Source organism: Cricetulus griseus, chromosome 2, assembly GCF_003668045.3.
Source record: "Cricetulus griseus strain 17A/GY chromosome 2, alternate assembly CriGri-PICRH-1.0, whole genome shotgun sequence".
Taxonomy (NCBI): domain Eukaryota; kingdom Metazoa; phylum Chordata; class Mammalia; order Rodentia; family Cricetidae; genus Cricetulus; species Cricetulus griseus.
In genome coordinates this window covers 341099493-341123307 of record NC_048595.1, presented here as the reverse complement: position 1 = coordinate 341123307, position 23815 = coordinate 341099493, and the positions used below count along the sequence as shown (strand labels likewise).

Genomic DNA, 23815 nt, shown 5'->3' with positions numbered 1-23815 from the left:
CACTTGATAAAGTCTGAGTCTTTGGCTGGTAAATAAATAACCACCTGTGCCCACCCAGGTTTGAGAGTAGAGTTGGTATGTTTGATATGTTCTATATACATAGACCCACATACCCCCCCAAGGTAAGAACATGGAACATTTACAAGCATAGATCACTTATCCAGAGAACACATCTCAAAATGTCGCCATATCTTGCTGTCACAGATGGGCTGTTTAATACCATGGAGAGGTTCCGAGGCTTAGGAGCCCACCTGCCTTTCTCAGGATCCTGACCACTACTGTTGCCAGTTCTGTGACCTGGAGCCAGTAACTTTACCTGTATATGCTTTTGTTTATTTGTGAAACTTAAGAGACTTTTGTTGAGGAAAACCCTTGTTCTTCTATAATCTCCCATCTCCCAGTAGGCTCTGTCTTTGAACAGCCTTCTCCCACTAGCCTTGGATTTGCAGAATCAAACTAATGGCCTTGGTAGCCCTGAGTTTCTTCTGACTACTGTTTTTTTTTTCCCTCTGTGAGAACAGCTTTATTGGGTAACTTGGCTGTCCCCAAGTGGCTCTGGATCACTAGTGTGACAAGGATGAGATGGTGCCTCACTGAAGATGCGGAACCCTTCTTCATTATAGGACAGTGACAGCTGACACTAGATGACTAAAGGGTGTCCTGGGGGTCAGGGAAGAGATTACCTGTATCTGCCAGCTTCAGCTATTGATGCCATTGCCCTTTCTTGTGTCTGTGGCTGTCAAGGGCACTGTGTGGGCGGGAGAAGTTTCTTGAAGAGACCAGTTAGGCTCACCTAGCCCCTAAACAGCCTCCCCATTGAGTTGCTTGAGAGCTGGAGGGACATCAGAGCCAGGTTCATCACACTGTGTCACCCCAGTAAAGACAGACCCTGAGCCTATAGGAAGCTGAGTGCCTCCGCAGAACCGCACAGAGCTGGTCTCAGGCTTTATTATCACCTGCCCATTGCTGTTCCAGGTGCCATCAGGACTGAAGCAGGGTCCTCTTCCAAGTCCGGCCAGCATGTGGGGTCACCTGCAAAGTTCCAGTGCCTTTAGGATGGTGTCTTGTTGGGCGTGATGGCCCCCGTCTTCATTGATGCACCCTTCAGCAGCGTGAGCTTCTTAAGCAGGCTGGAGTTGGCTTTCATCACCACGTCATGTTCAATCTTCTTCCGGATCCCCACTTCCAGGGGCTTCTTTAGCTTTTGCTGCTGCACGATGCGCGCCTTCTTAGGAGCGGTGACTCGACCGCCTTTCCTCGGCTCTCGGCTCTGCTCTGCTGCAGCCACTGCCTTGCTTTTAGGTTTCTGAGCCTGGAACTTGCGCTGTCCCTGCACCATGTCCCACCACAAGCCGGAGGGGGCCTGGCTACTTTCTTTTTAACACTTATTCACTGTGTGTGCTTGCATGTCTCTCTGTGGGGGGGGGTGTATTGGGGAGCTATACATGTCACTGTGTGTATGTGATGTATTTGGGGGGTAGTTGTATATGGCAGTGTGTGTGTGTGTGTGTGTGTGTGTGTGTGTGTGTGTGTGTGTGTGTGTGTGTAACTTTGTGAAGTTGTTTCCTATCTTCACGTGTGTCCTGGGGATCAAACTCAGTCCATCAGGCTTGTTCAGCAAACACTAACATGTTGTGCTATCCCCCTGCCTTCTTTCCCACCTTAATCTTTTGAGTAGATTTCCAGCTTCCACCATGTAAACATCTACAAGGGTCCCTTGAGCTGAGTTTTCCTCTGAGCCTGGGCATATTTCCCTCCTCTCATCTCCTCTCATTCCTTTCCTGTCTTCCCATCGCTCTTCTCACCTCCCCTTATATTCCCCCTCTTCTCTGTCTCTGTTTTCTCCCTCCCTCTCTTTTTCAACAGGGTCTCATTATGTAGCTTTGGCTCTCCTAAACTCACTGTGTAGACCAGGCTGGCTTTGAATTTGCCGTGATCCTTCTGCCTCAGCCTGCAAAGTGCTGCAATGATAGGTGTGAACAACCATGTTGAATGTTGAAGAACACTTGTTTTTGGCTTGTTGTCTACCAGACTCCTCCAATGGTTTGATTGAGGGAGTTCTGTTCTCTGGCACATTTATTCACCCTTACATGGAGTGCAGTTATAGGAACACACCCTGTTAGTTCAAGCACCCAGGCTTCCTCTATGGGAAAATATTTTCTCAGCTGTGAGGCTCTCAATTCAGAGAACCACAGAATCTTCAGACTTGACCGGACCCTTGATGCCATCTCTATCTTTCACCATCAGATGTAGCCTCCAGAAAGGCAGAACAGATAGCTTCTAGGAGTTTGTGAGAAATACAGAATCCCAGGAGCCACCCAGAACTACTGAATCAGAATTTCAGTTTTAATAAGTTCCCAAGAGATGGGAGCTCACACGAAAGCCTGAGAAATGCTGCTGCACAGCAGCCTCCTAGAAGATGCAGGGATCCAACCGGTCGATAGCCTTCAGGGTCATCTTCAGCATGCAATGTGCTCTCCAGAATAGCAATTTCCAATTTTGATTGCACATTGAAATCGCATAGAGTTAAAGAAGAAGAAGAAGAAGAAGAAGAAGAAGAAGAAGAAGAAGAAGAGAAAGAAAGAAAGAAAGAAAGAAAGAAAACACTCTAATGCTGAGACCTTGCCCCTAAATGATAAGATTGGAATCTCTGCTCTCTGAAATCCCGTAGTGGCTTTGAACTCCTGATCTAGAGCCATCTATTTGCATCTTATGTTATCTCCTTCTTTCCTGGCTTTGATTTCCTGTGAAAATGCAAATATGCCCTTAGAAAGGCAAAACTGTTATCTCTCATTTACACTTTGCTTGAAAATAGTAATTTTTAATCAGCATAAATAATTTATCACAAAACGCTCTAATATGCAGTAGTAGGCATAGCAATTCACACAGAAACCTTCTGAAGTGGAAAGGACAAGAGTCTAGAGAGGTGATGAAAGTGCTCAGTAGGAAGGTAGCCCTAAAGGGCAAAGGTCATGCCTGACCTTCATCCACTAACCTGCTTTGGGGAAGCTGCTGGGCCAGGACCAGAACCTGGGGCTCTTCTTTGGTGGGTCCACTGTGGCATTCTTGCCTTCTTCCTGCTGCCTTGTGCATAGAATGAGTTGAGGGAAGTGTGGTGAGGCAAGATATGCCAGCGGTGACTAGGACTGGGGTATCTGTCAGCAGAGCTTGGGGCCCGTTTCCCAGTGCTGGGCCTGTCACACACTTATGTCACAATTTGATAGCTATAAAGGCAATTCCCTGTTCCTGACCACTCAGTTCTCCTCTAGAGCCCAGGGTAATACGTTTTGGTTTGTTAACACAGCTGTTTAACAGAGTTTTAGCTTTTAAAATAATTTTATTTAGACACTGCTGCAGTAGATTGTTATTTGGGAAGTATAAGCTGTGTTAACAGTGCCTGTAAGCAGACTGGAGTTCATTTTCAGTCAAAAGTTGGGGGACAGGGGTTGAGAGAATGTTATTTTAAAATAAAAAATAGCCACTTCCCATAATTATAGTAATGTACTATTAATAAAAATATAACACCAAACAATGCCCTGATAATAAATAAATTTGGAGGCACAAACAATTTAGGTTCCAATGAATATTATCCACACATCAAATTTCAGAAAATGTTCATATCCCAAATTCTGCTTTATATGTATTCATTTCTCAAACCAAATTATTTTTGCAAAGTAAGTCAATTTAATCTAGATGCTCAAGGACAAAATATCACCAGTTTCTTCACCCTGTTCCTGATAGGCTAACTTTTAAGCCTGAACAAACATACAGAGTTCTGCTAATAATGACTTTGACACATAAGATAGATTCATAGATAGCTTGGAGGTATAAAAACTTGCTTCTTGGGTCCTTAAATGTCTCAGCAGGTGATCTTTAGAGATAACTGTCTATTACAATTCACTCTTTATGCCAAACAAATATTGTAGGCAGAAGGAATTTTCTTTGGAATTTGTGGTGAGGTACAGATGTTGGTGGTCACTATGTGAACCAGGTGTTCCCAGGTTGCTAACATCTTGCTGAAAGAACTGAAGAGGCACACACAAACAAAACAGCAAGGGTTTTCTTCAAAGGCTGCAAAAGTGAGAGTAAACATCCAGCAAGGGAGCAGTAGGCTCTAAGAAGCCTCAGTCACGGCAAAGAAGGAATTAGTTTCTAGGAGTGTTACCTGTTTTGGTTGACAGGCCTAGGTTACATACGCCTTTGAACCCTAAGCATGTCCTTTCCCGAGATGCATCTAATTTCAACCCTATGCATAATGAATCCTGCATAGGCATATGAAGGAACACAGTTCATTATATACCTGTGTCTCCATTATGAGGATATAACTTGTATTACTGTTCATGAAAACCAGTCCAAGATGGGCCAGCTCATTGCCTCCGGTTCTAAGATACATCCCAGGGTATATGTAACCACAAAGGGAAGTAACGGGAAGGTTACTACGTAACTATTTGGTGATGTTAGGGCTGAGATAATAGTTGCTTTGCTTGGAGAGAGGTGTGTGTAGCTCAATGTAGCTGAGGGTTCAAGGTCACTAAGCTATTCCTGCAAACTACCTGCTTCATGTGCTCAGTGCAGCGTTGTTATCTGCAGGCACAAGGCTGCACAGCAGATCCCTAGACCAATAATCCTCAACCATCCTAATGCTGCAACCCTTTAATATAGTTCCTTATGCTGTGGTGACCCTCCACCCATAAAATTATTTCATTGTTACTGCATAACTGTAATTTTGCTACTGTTATGAATCATAATCTGATATGCAGGATATCTGGTAAGTGATCCCCTGTGTGTGTGTGGGGGGGGTCATGACTCACAGGTTGAGAACCACTGCTCTAGAGCATATTCATGTTGCATAACTAAAAACTTGTTACCTACATGTTAGTAACTAAGTCCCTTCTCTCTGGCCTTAGTGACTACCATCATTGTGTTTCCTGTTTCTCTGAGTTTGATTTTCTTTTCAGTTACTGGACATAATGGTTCCACAGCTTGTCAACTGTGAATGCTGCTTCAGTAACAAGGAAGTGCTGCAGACAGCATTGCTGTTTCCATTATGACCATGCAATTTGCTTTCCTAGGAAAATGTGAGTGGAAGATGGAAAACATTTTAATAGCATGTTTTCTAGTAGGCACAATTATTTTTCCCATTAATATGATATTTTGATTTTATTTGGATACCAATTTTGGTATAGATAGCCTACTTTCCCCCCACTGGCTTGTATTTTCAGTTCGATATTTGTATTTATTTTTGAACATATACAGACTGGAATGACTAGCTTGAATATTCTTGAAAAGCTTCTATTTTTAACATAAAATACTTGAGGAAATTACAATGTGTTTTTTATTTTATTTTAAGCAAAAAAATAATCCTAGTCATTTTCCAAATTAATCTTTTGTATCAATTCATATTTCTTAAAGATGGGCACTCCTAAGAGAATTCAGTGATAATTGTTAATCATACCCCGCCTTGAACACGTGACATCAGATGAACACAGTTCTTTTTAAATGATATCTTTATAAATTAATTAAATTAACTTTTCTTCTGTGTGACTCAAATACAAATTATTCAGAATTTTTAAAAAAGGGTGCACCAGTGAAGATTCATCAGCTTGTACTGTTAGTTTCATTTATCTACTTATTTTGTCATGAAAATGTGGCAACATGCAAATTTGAAAACATGCAGTCAAATGTGAAATAACTGTACAGGACATATGTGACAATATTCTACATCATCCACGTCTGTTCCCTTTTCCAGTTCTATTATGTTTTCCTGCTTTCATTGTCTTTTCTTTGTCCTAAGTTCCTTCCATATATGTTCTTGTTCTCTTTGGTTAGAGAAAGCCCAGGAATGCATAATACATCTACATGCACACATAGGTCCACAAAGAACAATAATATATATAAATACATGAGGTATACATACATATACACATAATGGGACAATATATACATATGTATTGTGTTTTATATCACACACACACACACACACACACACACACACACACACACACACGCACACACTTTGTTACTCCCTATTAAGTACAACTTTTCTATTGCCACAGTCTGCTTTTCACCCCAGTGAAGGAAGATAGTTTGAATGATATACATGAATACATGTATAATTAAGTTCAACATTACAAAAGAGCTTAGAGACAGAGAATTATTAAGACCATCCTCTTATTCACCAAATAAACACATAAGAACCATCTCCATGTTCTAAATGTCATTGTGGATAATTTATCTATGATCATGCACTCATAAACACTCTAATCTATTCCTGCAACTCAGAACCAAGAGAGTGCCTTAGTAGCCTCTCCTGGGACACATTGTTGCAGTCTAGACAAAATCAAGGAGGATGTGCCCGAGACAACCTTACCCTAACAGGGACACAAGAATGTGCCAGTTGGGAAAGATATTGTGTGCCATCGGTTTAGCCTAGGAAAACTATGTCAGAGAAGCAATGTGACTCATCCAGGGCCCTATAAAAAGTAACAAACAACACAGAAGGGCAGAGAACATGAAATTAAGACATACTGGATGAATTAAGAGGCACTAAAGCTGTTGGAAAATCTGAGTGGGCCTAGTGTTCTCAGCAGCAGCCAGGACTCGATAGTGTCTCCTGCCAGTTGTAGGTGTGTTCTGTGTTCTGTGTGCACACCCCCATTTGAATGGCCCAGTCACTTTTCCTACCCGGGAGAACCCTTACCTATTATCTCATTGCCATTTTGGAAGGTCTTTCGCTGTCTTAAGATTCAGTCTTTGATTCATCATTATTCCAAGTCCATGTAGGGAGTGAGTGATTTGGTTCTTTGACTTGGCCTCGGGTCTTGATTGTCATCTCAGTGCTTCTGGGGTTTCAGTCTAGGGTGGACTCAGCTTTGTCACTGGGAAATGTGACATTGATGGGATAAAATGAAGTAAACATTCAGTGAGTGTCCACTGTGTGGTGTGCAGAGAACATCCATTTGTTCTGTGAGCACATCTTTGAAAATAATATATGCCCCATTGTTCAGGGCCAGAATCTAAAGCCAAGTCTCTCATCCTTGACCACTGATCTTTTTTCATATTGCCATTTTATTTAACACCGTGAACCTCAGGCATAATCTGCTGCTTCTTTGGCTAAGTAAGTTTCTTGAAAAGACACATGGTTGTTCTTTCTAACAAGGCCACCATCTGGACATGCCACACATTTTTCCCTTGAACCTTTCTGATGCAACACCCCTCTCCCCTTGTGACTGGGTACAACGTAAGTCTCCCTGAATCTAGCTGTTTTCTATCCTCTTGAAACCTTCTACATTATAACACTTCTCAGACCACATAATCATCCCTTATCTCTCTGTATCTGTGAGGTATGGGTTCTAGGACATCCCATAATTATCCAGGTCTCTTGTTTAAAAGACCACAGTAAATACACACAATCCAATGCACATCCTTCAATATACTTTAAACCATCTCTTGATTACTTATAAAAACATAAGGTATTGTTCAGGCAATAATAACAAAGAAGTCTTTATATTTTTAAAAAGGACACGGTTTTGGGGTGTGAGGGGAGTATTTTCCAATTGTGGATGGGTGAATCTCAAGGGTATTGAAGCAGTGGCCACAGAAGGCTGGCTGTACTTTCCAATTCTTTCAGTCTGCCACCTAGTCCTTATTGTCCTCCTTTTAGGAACTACACAAATAAAAATAAAATCAATCTCAGATTGCAAAATGCACTTTTAATTCTTTTCACAGGTTTTTCTCTTGGCATCAGAAAATCCATATTTATTAGCATCATTGCTGAATAACTCAAAAAATGAAATCTGCATTCTCTTGCTTCCTAGGCTCACCTCCAACCCTGGAAGTCTGCCCTTCCCACCTTCCCTTCTCATGCCTCCCAGCCTCCCATTTCCGCTGTGTGGGAGGACTGGATATGGGCTGCCTGGAAATTATGATTTGCCTTCCTAGAGTCTTTGCAAAGATGGGATGGCTTTGGTCCTGTGATCAGTGTGTGTGTGTGTGTGTGTGTGTGTGTGTGTGTGTGTGTGTATTAAACGCTGCATTTCATTTCATTTTTATTTCATTTTACTTTTGGCAAGTGAGTGGCTTTCCGAACCTCAGGGCTTTTCTGAAAATAAACCTCGTACAGGACTTCCTTTGCTTTTAACAAGTGACATCTGACTGGTCTGGGTGGAGGTGGGGGGAATGTCTTTTGTGGGAGCTGAGACTGCAATGTCTAGGTCGAACTGAGACATCATTTTTCTGATGTCTTCACTTTATAGGAGAGAAAAATAAGGTCTTGAGAGTTCAGCAGAATCACTAAACTCCCTCTGACAATTAGTGACAGGACCAGGAGGCAAGTATAGATCTCCTGACCCCATGTCTGTAGAGACTTCCAAGATGTGGTGTCTTTCACAAATGAACCCTGTATTTTACAATCGCAAGCCAGCTCTCCACATACATACCTTTAGGAAGAGACAGGGTATTATGTGACAACTTTGGGCCTCCTTGCTTTGCTATGCCACATGTGGCTAGCAGCTATGGGAGGCTGGATGTCCTTGAAGCATTCCCCAACATCTGCAACCCGTTCTTACACCAGATCTCTGTGCTGTCGAGAAGATGGCAGCTTGTGTCTCTTTCTTGCATGTTTAATTTGGCAGCTCTGGACAGAATGACATAGTTTGTGAGGTCTGCTCTTCCTGCTCACCTCCCTCTTGGGAGTGCTCATCTTATTGCTTCATTTCTTCTAGGATGTTCAGGTCTGAATCTTTCTCTTGGTATTTCAGTCAGTGTTGTTCTTCCTATCCCATGAAGCCTGTTACCTGAATTGCCCTCTATCCTTTTAAAAGTCATTCATATTTTCTCTTAGACCCAAGCAAAGGTATTCCACTGATTAAATCATGAGCATTAAAAAAAATAACACCAATCACCTCCATTCACTGTAGAATCCAGATCTTGCATACTGACTTTATGCACTACATATTTCCCTTTTCCGGATCACTGTGAACATGACTATCTTACCTGCTGTAGATTCTGGAGTTGCTGTCCTAGGAGACAGCTAAATTACTGTTAAGTTAGTCATTGTGCTTATGTTAATGTACTGTAGTAACGTGACTTTACTTCCTTTGCAGGGAGAATATGCCTATTTTGTGAAGAGACATGTGGGTAAAAAGTTCTTTAAACGTGTTCCTCTACCTCTCTTTATTTTATGCTCTTAAACAAGACATGTATTTAACTTGAGGTGTATATTTCAAACACTGGAAGTGTCCGAAACACCAAGATTCTGACCAGTAAGGTATTTGAGGGTGGTTGGTCCTGTATCCTCCATGCCCATTGGCTGGTCCAGGGTGAGAATGGCGGTCCCAGTTTTACCATTGAGAATGAGCCCAAGACACTGTGTGGAGATGGACCTCCCCACCCTTCAGTCAGAAGGGAGCATCCAGCTGAAAAAGCCTCAATCATTATCTTGCTTCCTGCTCTATCGATGCAGGTCTAAATGTGGAAGGCAGGTTAAAAAATCTTCGGAAGAAAGCATAGAATGGAGTGTTCATGATCTTGGGTAACGGTTCTTAAACAGGTTATAAAATATATTAGTCATTAATAAAAATTCACCAGGAATAAGTCCAGGACTGCTCCTGGAAAATCCCATTATTGACATAATCATGGTGTAGACTTTAATGAGACTGGTGATTATTAGTCTTCTTGCCCTGTTGTAACAGAGTGCCATATGTTGAATGGCTTAAACAGTAGTAGTGTATTGGGGACAGCTTTGTTGGGTTCTGGGGCCAACTCTGTTTTACAGGTGATCACATTCCTACTGTGTTCTAATAAGCAAGGAGTGAAGAGAAGCAGAGAAGGAGAGGGAAGATAAAGGAGGGGGACTTTTGTATCAAGTAGTTATAGCTGCCCTAAAACCTGTTGTGTAGACTTGGCTGCCTCAAATATGCCTCTGACTCCTGAGTACTGAGATTACAGTCACAGTATTATTGGATTTAGGTACCTAGCCCTGTGACCTCCTTAACCTTAACTGCCCTATAAAATCCTCTCCTCCATGAATGGTCACATGGGAATTTGGTACACTGACATATTAATTTTGGAGGGATACAGTTCAGTACATAGATATGACTGTGCATTTTGTAATAGTATATGTCATCCCATACCATGATGCTTACACTGTTATGCCTCCAGTATTCAGTTTTAAAGAACAATTGGCTGTACAACTGTTTTCTTCTCCCAGTAAAATCTAATTCTGAGTCCATTTGTATTGCATCTTTGTTCTATTTTGTTTGTGTTTTCTATGCTACATTGTTTACGTTCTTATCACAGAGGTTGCCACATAATGGGACCCATTCTGGATGGATGTTGGAGATGGGGGAAGTGATTCTGTTGTTTGTTGATCTAGTTTTATCTGTGAATGGGATGTCTGAATTCTGCCTCAGGAATGTAGACTAGACAAGTGTGATCAGCACTTGATGGGTACTAGATGTATCTACTTCTTGATCTGGGTGGTATTACAATGTGCTCATCTTCCTATATATAGTTCTTCAAGAATTCAAGAATACCTGTCTTTTTGCATACTTACATTGTGTGTTAATAAAATATGTGCATGTGTATTCCACACTCATAAATTTAGTTTAGTAAGGCATTAGGTTGGTGTGAGTTTGTAGAAATAGTCATGCTTATGTATTACTTCCAATTATGTACAATTTTTGTTGGCCAAATTATCAAAATTGAAAGCATTTACTGATTGACTGATCAAGGGCTCATCTAGCAATGAACCCTGCAGTTTAGGATAATGCGAGCAAATGGTCCCACATTCAAGGTCACTCACTGCAATGGTGTTTATCGTGATGCAATGGAAAACGATAGAAAAAAAGAACAAACAAATCAGACATCACATGGTAGAATACTATTCAGATGCTAGTGAGGAGGCAGCAGATCTGCTGACTTGGAAGGGTCTGTGGATTAATAAAGATGCAGAAATTGCTCTTGTTGGAGATGAGCACAAGCATGTGTGATTTTCTTGGTGTTTGTAGATATCTATAGAAAGCCACCCAAAACACCTGGTGCCTTTCCAGGGAGGAAACATAAAATGACACTTTGTTACTATCCAGTCTACTTAATAAATATTGCAGATTTCATTTCATTTAAGTCAATGAAACCAAAACACGAATTTCCCCCCCTCTGTGCTTCTCTCACCTTCATTTAGGGTTATTATCAAACATTTCACAATTGATAAGTTTTTCTTTGGTTTCTTCACATCTATCCATGGGGAAGAAGCTAGACTGTTCTTCTAATGATATTGCACAAAGTAGGGAAGGCCATTTACCGACTGGCTACATCATTAATTGAGTTTAAATCACCAGGGAATTCCAACACATGTTTTAGCAACAAAATATTCAAAGTAATTTTTGCCATTGTTAGCTCCATCCCCCATCACCGAAGGCAGGAAGAGGGTGAATGTCACGTGACTCATTTGTCTTTAGCTAGATTGACATGATCCATGAGCTGGCTGTCAAACTGGAAGGAGAGTGAACCTTGAGGGAAAATGATTTTAACTGCAAAGGAAAGGAGTGGGTTCCTTCTGAAGCTCACCTCACATGTGTTACAGTCCCCATGAAGAAAGTTTTGTCTGTGGCCCAGGACCCAGGGTCTGTAGAGGCCCTCAGAAGTAAAACATGACTCAAAGGTGAGGCCTGCAGGAAAGAAACAAGGGGACCTTTGAAGAAAGAAACCTGGTTCCTCCATCAGCTATGACCATCTAGGACAGCTGGAGATACATGGTTAGGAAGACATGTCAGCTCCTATCTAGCAGAACAGTCAGTATGCTAAAAACCTGTGTTTTAGAAATTAACAATAGGCAAGTTACATAATGGGCTTTTAAAAAGACACAGTGTGGAGGGTTGGGGAAATGGGGGCTGGGATTCCATGGTGCTGTTTCACTAGCTCGACCAAATTGAAAGTAGACCTAGGACTGCTGGCACAAACTGTCCTTATTCCAACTTGGGAAGGCTAAAGAAGGAAGATTTTTCATTTCAAGACTATTGAAATGCAGTTTGTTCCAGATGAACCAGGACTACATGGTGAAGCTCTGTCTAGAAAAGTAAAGCAAAACAAATTGCAAACAGCAACAACCCCTCTGAAAATTTAGTTATGGCCACCATCCATTCATTTGGAGAACACACACTGCAAGCAGAGCATGGGGAGAAACTCCCAAGTCCCCTGTTGGATCTGTCCTCCACCTGATCCCCTTGAGAGTCTGCCTGCTGTGGAGGCAGAGGGTCCAGATTTAGTCTCTTTTCTGCACTTTTGAGGAGAGAAGGTACGTGGATTTGGGTGGTTACTCAGCCTTTCCCTGCTTCCCTTGTAGCCTTGGCTGTAAGATGGGGATAGTGCTAATAGCTACACCTTCTTGGTATGGTTGCTGTGGGGATTAAAAGGCACTTCAAAGAGGGCCCTGTACCCAGAAGATTGCATGCATATAATAAATACACATCATGCACACTAACATATTAAGATGTTAGTCTTAATACTCATGACTATTATTTGTTCAATTTTATGCACCAGGGAGTCATTTTAAGCAAGAAAGAGCAGAAAGGGAGGTGTCTACATTAGGGCACTTGGTTGGTCTGGGATACCCCAAGAACTCGGATGTCAAAAGTCCCTACTGATGGGATCTGATACAGAAAGACTCAAATGGGGGTGGCATGCTATGCCAAGAAAACTGAAAGCAGACCCCAGTGTGGCATGGAGGTGAGGGAGATGGCCTCTAGTGGCCTCAATGATCCTAAGGGTCTACTTTAGTGACAGAAAGTATCTCTCCAGTCTCCTTGCTGCTTTCCCTGCCAGATTTCTCCTCAGAAGTGTAGTTCAGTCTGGATGTTCCAGCACTAATTCAGTGTAAAAGGAGAAACTTCTGTGTCTTGACTTAGACTTCCGGGATACTCAAATAGAGGCGGACGTTGAATGTATTTATGGGACAATTACACACCTGAAAATGCCAAAGGGTAAGGAAATATATTCTCACCTTGCTAAAAGGATTAGGTTCAGATGGGATCAAGAGTAGAAATCAGGGGCGGGGACGTCAGTCAACACTCTGGCTCTCCTAAGGAAAGGTTAACAAGAAGGAGCAGGATGCTGCTCTGCCAGGTGGGGCGTGGCGATCACCCGCGGACCACAGTCAGTGACCGCAGTTTCCATCTGTGGGGCGCTTCCAGGGCCTTTGATCTTTCCCCGGGATTTGGCGAGGGCCGTTTTCCTTTTTAGTGCATTCCTCTTAGTTTATTTATTGTATCTGCTTCCAGGAGGGCCTGGAAGTCAGAATGTCAGTTTGCACTGGAGCTGGCACCCTGTTGGGGCAATACTGGGAACTCCAGCCAGCCGCGCACTTCTGGAGGGAAGAGGAGAAGGAGGTCTGTCCTTAGCTGGGGAGCTAAGTGCTGGCCCCTCCTTGTTCCTATTCCCCAACCCCAGCCAGGCCGGCAAACGCCCCCTTTACAGAGTTGCCAGGATTAGCTGGGAGTTTGATTTCCTTTTCTGGAGGGTCTAAAGTTGCCATCCGCCACCATGAGGGTACCTGTTCCCTAGTCACCAGTCCCTAATCTCCATTTAGCCTTTGCATCTGAGTGGCCAAGCCTCAGCTCTCCATCTGCGCGCCTTAAATCCCATTTATCTTCTTAGCACCCCAGACTTGGCCAGCCCTGCCCGCCTTGTCCCCACTTGCAAATAACAGCCCCTCCCTTGCGCTTCCTCTGGAGCGCCAGACAGAGTAGAGTAACCTTTGAGGTGTTAAGAAAAGTGACTTAAACTGGGTGCAAGCGACATAGAGGGGCGGGGGTGAAGAGAAGTCCAGCCAGTGGAACCGAGGCACCCTGAGTTCAGGGTCAGGACCCAGCCGAGGTCCCTGAGTTCGCAGCTTGAATCTACGAACTCCCGCGGGGTGTCGAAGGCGGTCCCACCCAGGCCCCCAATCTAGGTCACCCGCGGGGAAGGGCTGAGCTGGGGACTGTCTGCTCTGGAGGTGGGCGAAGAGTGAATTGATTCAGACCCTGCCCCTCGCTCTTCCACTAGATTGTAATTCCATCTCTGGCGGGTCGAGCCGCCCTCCCTCCGGCGGCCAGTGCGTCCCTCCCCTCGGCCGCCAGCGTCCACTCCCCAACCCCGAAAAGCCCTGCAGCCGCGAGCCCGCTCCACTCCAGCACGCCAGCCTCGCAGCCGCTGCCTTGCCTCCTCGGACTCCCCAGTGGCTCCTCGTTCAGCTCCCTAGGTCCCCCACCTTCTCACTCGAGCGCCACTGGCGTCCCCGCGTCCCCCAGGAGACGCCCTTTCCCTGCGCGCCCGGGACTTGGTGAAACTTTGGAGACACCGTTGGCGAGATGGATTTAATCCCAACCTTCTTGCTCCGTTTCTTGCTCCTGGCCTGCAGCCTTTCACCGGGCGCCGTGTCACTCCGAACCGCTCTGCGAAAATCAGGTAAAGCTCTCAGTGCGCCCCAGCCATGGTGCCCGGAGCACCCTGGTCCTGGCCTTTGGTGGGATCGCAGAGCAGGCAGCTCCACACTGCTCTTTCCACTGGTCCACATGGGCTCAGCACGCTTAGCCTGAGCTCAGAGCTCAGCTGAAGGGTGAGCCTCGCCCTCCCCCAGCTCAGGCGGTTCCAGGGAGATTCTTGTTTTAAAAAAAGAAGAAAGAGAAACATCTGTTTTCCAGAGCACAAGAGGTGGTGGGATCTGTAGGGAAACACAGAGTGCTAAAAGTTGGGGGCAGCGATCTCTCTGTCTCGGTTACTGAAGGCTCAGGGAGCGCAGAGGACTCCAACAGCTCCTCCTGCTTCTTTGAACATCTTATTGGATTCCTATTGCTTAGAGCCCAGCCATTTCCTGTTGAGTGTCTGAAGGTTTGCCTGGAGCCCCCCCTTCCTGGCTCTGGTCCTGTCCAAGCACTGGGTAGGGACCTGCGCTTTCTGCTTTCTCCGCTGTTGGGATACTCTTGCACCCCGGGGCCATCTGCACAGACAGGAGCCCTCCTTGGGTTAATCTGATCTTGTTTAGAACTACTGCCTTTGCTCGGCTGTTCAAACAAAGATGTATGTACGGTAGGCTAGCAAGTACAAAGGATCCGAGAGAACGAGAAGCCACAAACACTTACATTTCCTCTGGGTAAAAAGTATTTTTTTTTTTAAATCTACATTGATTTGGTTTGTGTCATTAAGAAAAGTAGAACATTCTAAATAATAAAGTTCTAAACGTTGCTTCCGAATAACGATTTTTAGTCTTTGTTGGCTAGGACCATATTTAGGATTGTGAAAAAAAATCTGCTTTTTCTTAGCTTACTTTGCAAATGGGGGTTGTCTTATGGGATTAATTATGTCTTCTGAACAATGGAAAACAATCTAACTATTTGGATTCAGCCTGCAAAACCTCAGAGAAAGTGGAGTCCCCCCTCATAATGTTTCTACAAGAAAGAGGCGAAACAGGAAAAATTATCGGAGTGCAAAGAAAATAATCTTGTCAGGTTCCCATTTGGCTGCTAAAATATTTCTTAGTGCCTAAGGATCTGTGGGTAGTGGTAGGACCGTTGCCTTTCATCCTAGCAGCCATCTAGGTCTTCAGGTCTTCAGGCTGCATCCATGGTCACCTGATTTGAAATTTAGAAACAGTCTCAGCTTTCTCACCACACTCAGATTCAGAACCAACCTGTCTGCACACTGTCCAGTTCATTTGGGAGGCAAGAGCAGTCACCCAAAGTAGTTTCTTGTTAAATTGTCTTCTCACATCTTCATACACCTTCCAGCATTTCAATATGAGGCTCCTTTGAACTTTCTTCCTCAAGATAACTACACTATGATCTTGCATTCTGCAGGCTTCTGCGCATGAAACAGTCTAGCCACATGTTGGAATAGCTCATCCATACATCCGTGGCTCTGAGCCTGAGTGGCAAACACAAGTTCTCCAAGGGTAAACTTCAAACCATTTAAGCAGGTGGTAAAATTATTGCACAAAAGCCCACTGTTTAAAATTGCACACATGTTTTGCCCCATTTGCCCCTTTATTTCCTAATTTTTGGCCGTTCCTCTCCTAAAAACATTTTCTTCCTGTTTCACTCAGCATCTTGTTCAGATATTGATGTCACCCATGTATCATGTTGGTTTCTTTGGTTTTACTTCAAGTAAAACCAAAGATGGGAGTGATTTTGAAAAACTTCCTTTTGGATGTTCTTGGACCCATCAAGGTGGAAGGGATATTTAGACTAGCTGTGGCCTAGAAGGAGCTTATTTTAATTTTTTAATTACTTCATAGTTTTACTCAGACAATGGCTTTCAGGTTGAAAAGCTGCTTGGCTGAAAAATGACAGCCACTTCATAAACTTCAGGAGAAATTTTCCTTGTGGGCTCATTTACATCCCATGGAAAGACTAGTTTTTGATCCGTAAAATTGGTCCAGATTAAAAACTGAATGTGCCCCAGTTGGCTCAGATGTGAACAGCAAGGAGCTCATTTGTAATCTCCCCCAGACACCCGCAAATCCTGCTCCGATCCATATGGGAGTGACTTTGTACCTTGTTTCCCCCCACAGAAATTGGCTGTGTGCAGCACTTTAAAGGTGGTGTGGTGATCATGCAGGCATTCCAAAGCAGTCTGTTTTGTTTATCTATTCCTCTTTACGATGCTGCTTAATCGACTTTTGATAAGTATAGTTTAGTTGGGAAGTCTTGGTTTCCAATTAACCTGAAGGTTGCATCACTTCTTTTAGAAAGAGATAGGTAGTGAAGAACACCTTGCCCCCTCACCTCAAGGTATAGCCCCTTCTAGCATGGGACATTAGGAAAGAAAGCTCCACATATGCCAAGGCTAGAAGCAGTTGCCACTGCAGTACTCAAACCAAGTCAAAGTAAATAATAATAACTGACACTAATTAACTGCTTGTTACACTGTTCTGAGAACTGATTTCTTTAATCAAGCCGGCAGCCTTGTTTCTTTGTTTTACTGGGGCTGGGGGGGGGAGAACTGTGGCTTAGAGAGAAGCTCAGTATCTTACCTGAGGCCACACAGAGGCTAAGCGGAGGGATGGGCTCTGCTATTTGCCATGAACCCCCAGTCCTCAGCTGTCTTGTTTGCAGAACTATGTAGCCTTGGGTGTTTTCAAGGCTGAGTTCTCTGGGGACAGAGCCCTGCAACCTAGGTAGAGGGCCTGGCCTTGCTGTTTTGTGTGGGAGATCTGTGTTGACCATGGAACATGACACAGACCCCAAATAAAATAGTACCCAGACTACTGATGTGGGGTGCAGAATGATACTGTCCCCTGACCTCATACATAAAGAGTGTTCATAACCTTACAAAGTAATGAGGAACTGCTTGCTGGCTTTTATTAGATTTCTGGGCATTGATGCTTGTGGGGACCAGAAGGACACTGTAGTCCCTTGGGGGTAGAGCAATGAGAAGATGGAGGCCCCTATGTCTACAGCACCTTAACACACCACCCTGGGCCTCCATGCTGTACAAGCACAATGTGCTGAAAAGGTTTCCCTCCTGTTCTGCTCCAAATTGGAAGCAAGTGAAAACCCCTCAATTGGCAATGAGATTGAGAGGTACTGAGTGATTTGTCCAAGTTAACATCAAAAGTTGAACTGGGGTAGTGTGAAGACCCCCAACACCGGAGGCCTGCTGACTCTTGCTTCTGCTTCTCAGCAGGAATTTCAGAGGGAGAGGAGGAAAGAATGCTACAACCATGGGGCCAAGCAGGGAAGAAACCACCCATAGTCCACAGGCAGATCTATAGCTCTGCCCTTCTTTATGAAGATCTCTAGGCAGCTATTGAGATAAAGACATTTAGAAAAAACTCTTCCTTTTCAGGGATAGTGTGATAAGTTCTAACAAACATACCCAGTAACAAAACCCTTCGCAGTTCAGCCTCAGCCAGTAGTAACCACCTAAGTGGCCTGTATTCTCTCTTCCTCATCATCAATGTGGCACCTGTCTAGCTCCCCTCATGTGGCCTTTTGCTTTAAAATATATGGACTATTTTCTTTCCTCTAGAATATTGTCTTGTGTTCCTTAGTAGAAAGCCTTTACAGTCCCTGGCAACTGATGATCTGATTTCTGTCCCTATAGTTTCAATTCTTCCAGAATGTGTCATGCTTTGTATCTGTAACATGTGCTCTTTCCTGCCAGCTGCCTTGCCCCAAATGAACACACAAGACTTATATTAATTATAAAGTTGTTGGCTGTTGGCTATGGCTTCTTATTGGCTAGCCCTGTCTAAATTATTAACCCATTTCTAATAATCTAAGTATTTCCACATGGTCTTCTCTTATTGGAGAAAGGGTCTGGACCTGTTACTCCTCTCATGTCTTACATGGTGACTGCTCAGTGACTCCACAGAGAAGAGAAGAGCACCATTTCCTGTTTGTCACTGCTTATATCTCTTTCTGCCCAACTAAGTCACTTCCTACCTGTCTGTACAGACCTCCAGACCTGTATGGATAGCTAGTGGCAGTTTCTGCCCACCTATGTCACATCTTGGGATCACCTCTCTGCCTTCACTTCCTAGAATCCTCCTCATATCCTAGCCCCACCTGTCTTACTACCCTATTGGCCAACAGTGTTTTATTCATCAGTCAATAAGATAAACATGTACACAGAACAACATTTCCCATCACCTATCAGTGGTTTGTTCCTTAGTTATTGGTTAGTAGTAGTGCTTAGATGAGCACAATTTGTTGAACTGTTCACCAGGGAATGGCTTTTTAGGTGTTTTCAGCTTCAGGGTGAGGTGACTGAGGTTGCTACATGCAACATATATGTGTCTCTGGGTGGATATGCTTTTATTTCTCATGGTAAGAAGCCAAGTGGGATCCCTGCTTCCAGTAGGCTGAACTTTCCAAGAAAACACTGCATTGCTTTTCAGAGTGAGTTCACTGTTTCACATTCCTAAGAGCAACGTATAGAAGTTCCACTCATCCCAGATTCCCTATAGCATCTGGTACATGTTCTAGTTTCATTTCTGTAGCTGGGACGGAAAAAAAAAAAAAAACACAAAAACAAACCCAAAACCTGACAAAAAGAAAATGAGGAGAGGAAGGGTGTAGCTCAAAATTCCAGGTTGCTGTCCACCTAGAAGTGACAGGAATTTGAAGCAGCCCAGTCAAGAGTAAAGAGAAATAATTACATGAGTGCTTGCTCACTTGCTTGCTTGCTGTGTGGTGATTTCCCTGGTCTTATGTGGTCATGATCTCATTGACTAGAGAATGGTGCTGCCCACAGTGGGCTGGGCCTTCCCACACCAACCACATTAATTAAGATAATTCCCACAGGCCAAGTCAGTGTTGATAATCCCTTACTAATACTTCCTTCCTAGGTCAGTCTGGGTTTTGTCAAGTTGAAAATTGAAGCTAACAATCCATGCACAATTGTTTCTTTGTCATTTCCCTGTTTGTTTTTGTTTTGTTTCAGGTATTCTAATAGGTGAACAATGATGTATCTCATTATGGTTTTAACTTTTGTTTCCTTCATGACTAATGATATTGAACTTTTGTTTCATGAGTCATTTGCCTCAATTTTCTTTGAATCTTTTGACTTTTTCAGAAAAAATTGAGATGTTTGTTTTCTTACTGATTTTTTTTAATGTTCTTTGTACATGTTGAGTGCAGTCCTTGATACAGTCCAGTTTCATGCTTTGAAAGCATCAACATCCCAGATGCTATTTGCCTTTTTTATGCATATATTTGTGTGTGACCAGGAGTGTGTGGGTGGTATATGTGTGTGTGTCCAGGAGTGTGTGGGTGGGTATATTCTCTTCTTTTGAAAAAGGGTCTCACATTGGCTTGGAGCTAACCAATTAGGCTGGACTTGCTGGCCAATGGCCCTCAAGGGCACCCTGTCAATTTCTCTGCAGCATTGAGATTACAAGTACATGTCACCATACCCAGAAGTTTTAGATGGATTCTAGAAACTGAATTAGGGTCTTCATGCTTAGGAGGCAAATTCTTTACTGACTGACCTGTCTCTTCAGCCCTTGCCTTTTGTTTTCTTAATGGTATCTTTCAAAAAGGAGAAAATTTGAATTTGAATGGACCCAATTTATCTCTTTTTAATGATTATTCCTTTTAGGACAACTTAACCCATGATGATAAGAATGTCCTTCCTTATCTAGAAGATTTTAACTTTCTATTTAGTTCTACAAATTATTTTGAGCTATCTTTTTGCATGAGATGTGGTATTATTTATTTAAAAAATTGTTTAGATAGGGTCTCTCTACATAGAGAGACTGGAACATAGAGGCTGTCCTGGAACTCCTATGTAGACCAGGCTGGCCTATAACTCAGGAAGATATACCTGTCTCTTCCTCCTGAGTGCTGGGATTAAAGTGTGTGCCACCATGCCAGGCCATGAGGTGTGATATTTAAATCAACATTTCATTTCTGATTTTTGGATTCATTGATTTTATTATACAAGTATTGTGCTTGGTGGTGGTGGGTGGGTCTTTGGCTTAGTGGATTGCTATGCCTCTGCTCTCAGTAGCTGATGCCACCCAGGCCTGCTCACATCCTCCTGCAGTAGATAAGGGCTGGGTCTGCTGTCTCTCTGCAGGATCTGACAGTACAGTTCTTAGGGATGTCTCTGCTGTGGCTTGTCTGTGGCCTGGTGCCAAGAGTCAGGATGGGTGTATACTGGGGGCCTGATGATTTATGGGTTAAAGGCCAGTACTCCCAGTCCTAAAGAGTGGAGTTGTTCTTTACTGATACAAAACACATGGCATTATTAAATCTGGCCAAAGTACACAGGAAAGAGAGAACACGTGGGTCCTGTTTTCCCTTCTGACTTGTCCTTAGTGCCTGAGGCCCCAAGGCCCATGGGAGAAGGTAAAGCTGGGGTTTTAGGGGTCAAGTTTTCCCGGAGTAGCTGGTATTCTCCACAGTCATCTTTAATGTGGCACAAGCCCATAATCATTTCTTTCCTGCTTCTTCAGTATTTCTCCATCCATATAATTGGACTAAAATGAAGATCTAGGGAAATTCACAAAGGAGAAAACAAAATCCCCCAAGAGGAGAAGTACCTCACAGGCAGGTACCTTGTTGGTGGATGGTGAAGAATACAGGTCCCTCTAGGTGGTTTCTGCAGCTGCTGGATAACACAGAAAGGCTAAGACATTTGGTATCATCCTGTCCTGCTTCCCCATGCCACTTCCATCAAGCTTTCAAGAGACTGGCAGTATTCTAGACATTTCCCAAAGAATGTGATTTAGAGGACTCATCTCTTCTGAATGCACCCCTCCCCCATTTCCTTTTAGTACCCAACTCTATTCCATCACAGTGAGGTTGTATTGGTTCTTGAGGAGAAACTGAGCATATAAATGCCCCCCCCCCGGTGTATGGATAGGTGGATAATAGATAGCAATACACAGGGATATATCATATGCACACACGTGTGTGTACTCATCCATGTGTGCCATCTAGAAGTTCCTAGCTAGTAATGCTCCCTCTTCCAGATTTCTCTATGGTGTCTAATAAATACAACCCCCCCCACTTCTTTCTTCTTGTTTTTCTCTGTCTTTCTCTCTTTTCCTCCATGACTATCTGTGATCAAAGTAAAGCAAAGGAGAGAAATTAAAGTCAGGGGTAGATGTGGTTGAACACAAGACAGTGCTTTCCCTTGAGTGACTTGGCCAGAAAAGAGAAACTATATATATATATCTATATCTATATATATATATAGATATAGATATAGATATAGATATAGATATATGGTTATATATATGGAATTCTAGGGTTATTAATATACATAGGATTACATCTACATATCTAAATATATCTATATATCTATATCTATATCTATATATAGATATACATATATATATCAGAGCTAAGAGTTTAATAACCCTAAAATTCCTTAGCGGGTAGTAGTCTATATATTTTCTTCTGTTCCCTCACCCAGTGGGTTCATATGGCCTGAAAGTATTCAGCAATTCCAAGCTGTATTTATGAAAGTCACAGTCCCATATGTCTGAGGGTTACAGTGGGCCTTAGCTTCCACATGGTTTGTCCTGTGGGTATCTTGTATCCCCATATCTCACTCACTGGGTTAAGTAGGCTTGTAGTATTGTCCACATAAATAAATGAAAGATATCATATGTATTTGTTTGTTTGTTTTGTTAAGTGAAAACAATTCTCATGTAACTCAGGCTGCCTTCACCTACCTTCTGTGACTCAGGTGTATGCCACCACACCTAGGATCATGACATCTTGATGGCAGCTTGGTGCTTGAGCTGGCTAAACCCCTGCCTCTTAATGACCATTGCATGCCAGGTTGCAGGTACTGGGGGTTCCCTGTAGATTCTGATGGCGGGGGGGGGGGGTGTTTAAGGGAATATAGATAGATAGCAGAGCCTAAAGTGTAGGTTGTAGGGGAAGTCCCTCAAATCTATTTTTGAGTTCACTGACTATGTACCTCCATTTTGAAGAAGGATCCAAAGTATGGCTTCTACCTCCTTACATAAACCAGCATATATTGTCTCCATGTAGAACTGCTGATTGAAGAGGGTAGTCCCCGGTGTAAAAAAAATTACATGAGCAGCCAGCAGAGGGCAAACTTCCAGAGCTGGCTGGAGCAGATCTCAGGCCCTGGGCAGGAGCCTATACAAGTCCTCAACTATGCAGTAAGAATTTTTAGAATACATCCCAGGCATCCATCTTTGAAACAAGAACTTCAGGAGAGTTGACAACAGGTGACTCACAGTCTATACCTAGAGAATTTGGGCTCCTCTGCCTCTGCCTCCCCTTCTTCATATCCCACCCCATAATACACACACACACACACACACACACACACACACACACACACACACTCACAGTATCTGTTTATCTCTTCCACTTCTGCCAGTTAGCAGCAGCATTTGGGCAGGTATAATTAAATTAATCAACTGCACATAGACTCAGTGGGATTTCTGGAGGTTGGTTTGGGGACTTCCTATTTTCTTGTTTCTTTGGTTGCTGTGGTTAATATTACATTTTAGAGATGGAGTCTGCCTTGATAGACAGCCCAGGTTAACTCTAAAGAGGTAATCCTCCAGCTTCAGGCTCCTGGGTGACTTATGGACTTCAGATCTATGAATGACACCTTTGGAGGCAAACCATCCACACCCTCTTTCCCTACTTGTCCGCCGAGGGGTGGCTGCAAGTAGAAGAGAAGCCCTGCTGCAAGACTAACAGTCACACCTCATTCCACATAGCTAATCCCCACCCTCCATTCTTCTCTCGCCTCCAGGAAGCTGGGTCATTTGACTTGCATGGGTGGCTCCTGGCGTGCATACACTTTCATATTTCAGCAAATTTGGAGCCAGGCTCTGAGCTTTCTTATTGGTTATTTGGTCACGTTTGGAAAGTTGTGTAAACTATGCAACCTTTCTCTAGTTTCCTTATCTGCTGTTAGTAAATGAATAGATAATAATGCTAAGAAAAGGACCTACCTTATAGGCTCTCTCAGATGATTAATGAGGCAGTGTCCGTACCAAAGGATTAGGTACAACTGACTGATGCTTCAAAGCAAAATTAAGGAAACATTTAATCTGGATTAGAAGGCAAAACCTAAACGGATATATATGCATACATATTTACAGGTATCCCAACAAACTTGAGCATTATGTTATCATTTCTTTTTTATCTTTTCCCATACGTGTTAATGTATCGTTGCATTCTATCTAATTTGTCGTGACTTATAAACATTTCAGATGTTTTATAAATAATTTACAAATCAAAAGCTGTTCAGCCACATACCTTGATTTTCTGTTTGAAAAATTAGGCTGCCAAAAGCATGTGTTTCCTTTGAGCGGATGATCTCTGTAAAACAG

At 43.2% G+C, this 23815-nt stretch overlaps 2 protein-coding genes across 7 annotated transcripts in view; one reads left to right on the top strand and one right to left on the bottom strand.

Annotated features, from left to right (window-relative positions):
- Positions 1-506: 506 nt before the first annotated feature.
- Positions 507-23815, bottom strand: part of LOC103163979 (leydig cell tumor 10 kDa protein-like) — a 35360-nt gene continuing 12051 nt past the window's right edge. The window contains exons 2-7 of one of the 5 annotated variants that reach the window (XM_027401337.1): positions 23742-23804; positions 23435-23503; positions 11569-11669; positions 8439-8635; positions 6701-6878; positions 507-4071 (exon numbers count right to left, since the gene is read on the bottom strand). In XM_027401337.1, coding sequence (XP_027257138.1) covers positions 1052-1339 — 288 coding nt within the window. In that variant the 5' untranslated portion in view covers positions 1340-4071; positions 6701-6878; positions 8439-8635; ... (1 more) ...; positions 23435-23503; positions 23742-23804 and the 3' untranslated portion in view covers positions 507-1051. Of the gene's footprint in view, positions 4072-5970; positions 6879-7423; positions 7667-8438; positions 8636-11568; positions 11670-13000; positions 14433-21040; positions 21094-23434; positions 23504-23741; positions 23805-23815 lie in introns of those variants that run through there. The other 4 variants (XR_004768556.1, XR_003482452.2, XR_003482454.2 and 1 more) reach the window with 4 other exon arrangements.
- The window catches only part of Egflam (EGF like, fibronectin type III and laminin G domains), a 163970-nt gene continuing 154503 nt past the window's right edge, over positions 14349-23815 (top strand). For both annotated transcript variants that reach the window (XM_027401335.2, XM_035440594.1), the window contains exon 1: positions 14349-14445. In XM_027401335.2, coding sequence (XP_027257136.1) covers positions 14349-14445 — 97 coding nt within the window. The remainder of the gene's footprint in view (positions 14446-23815) is intronic.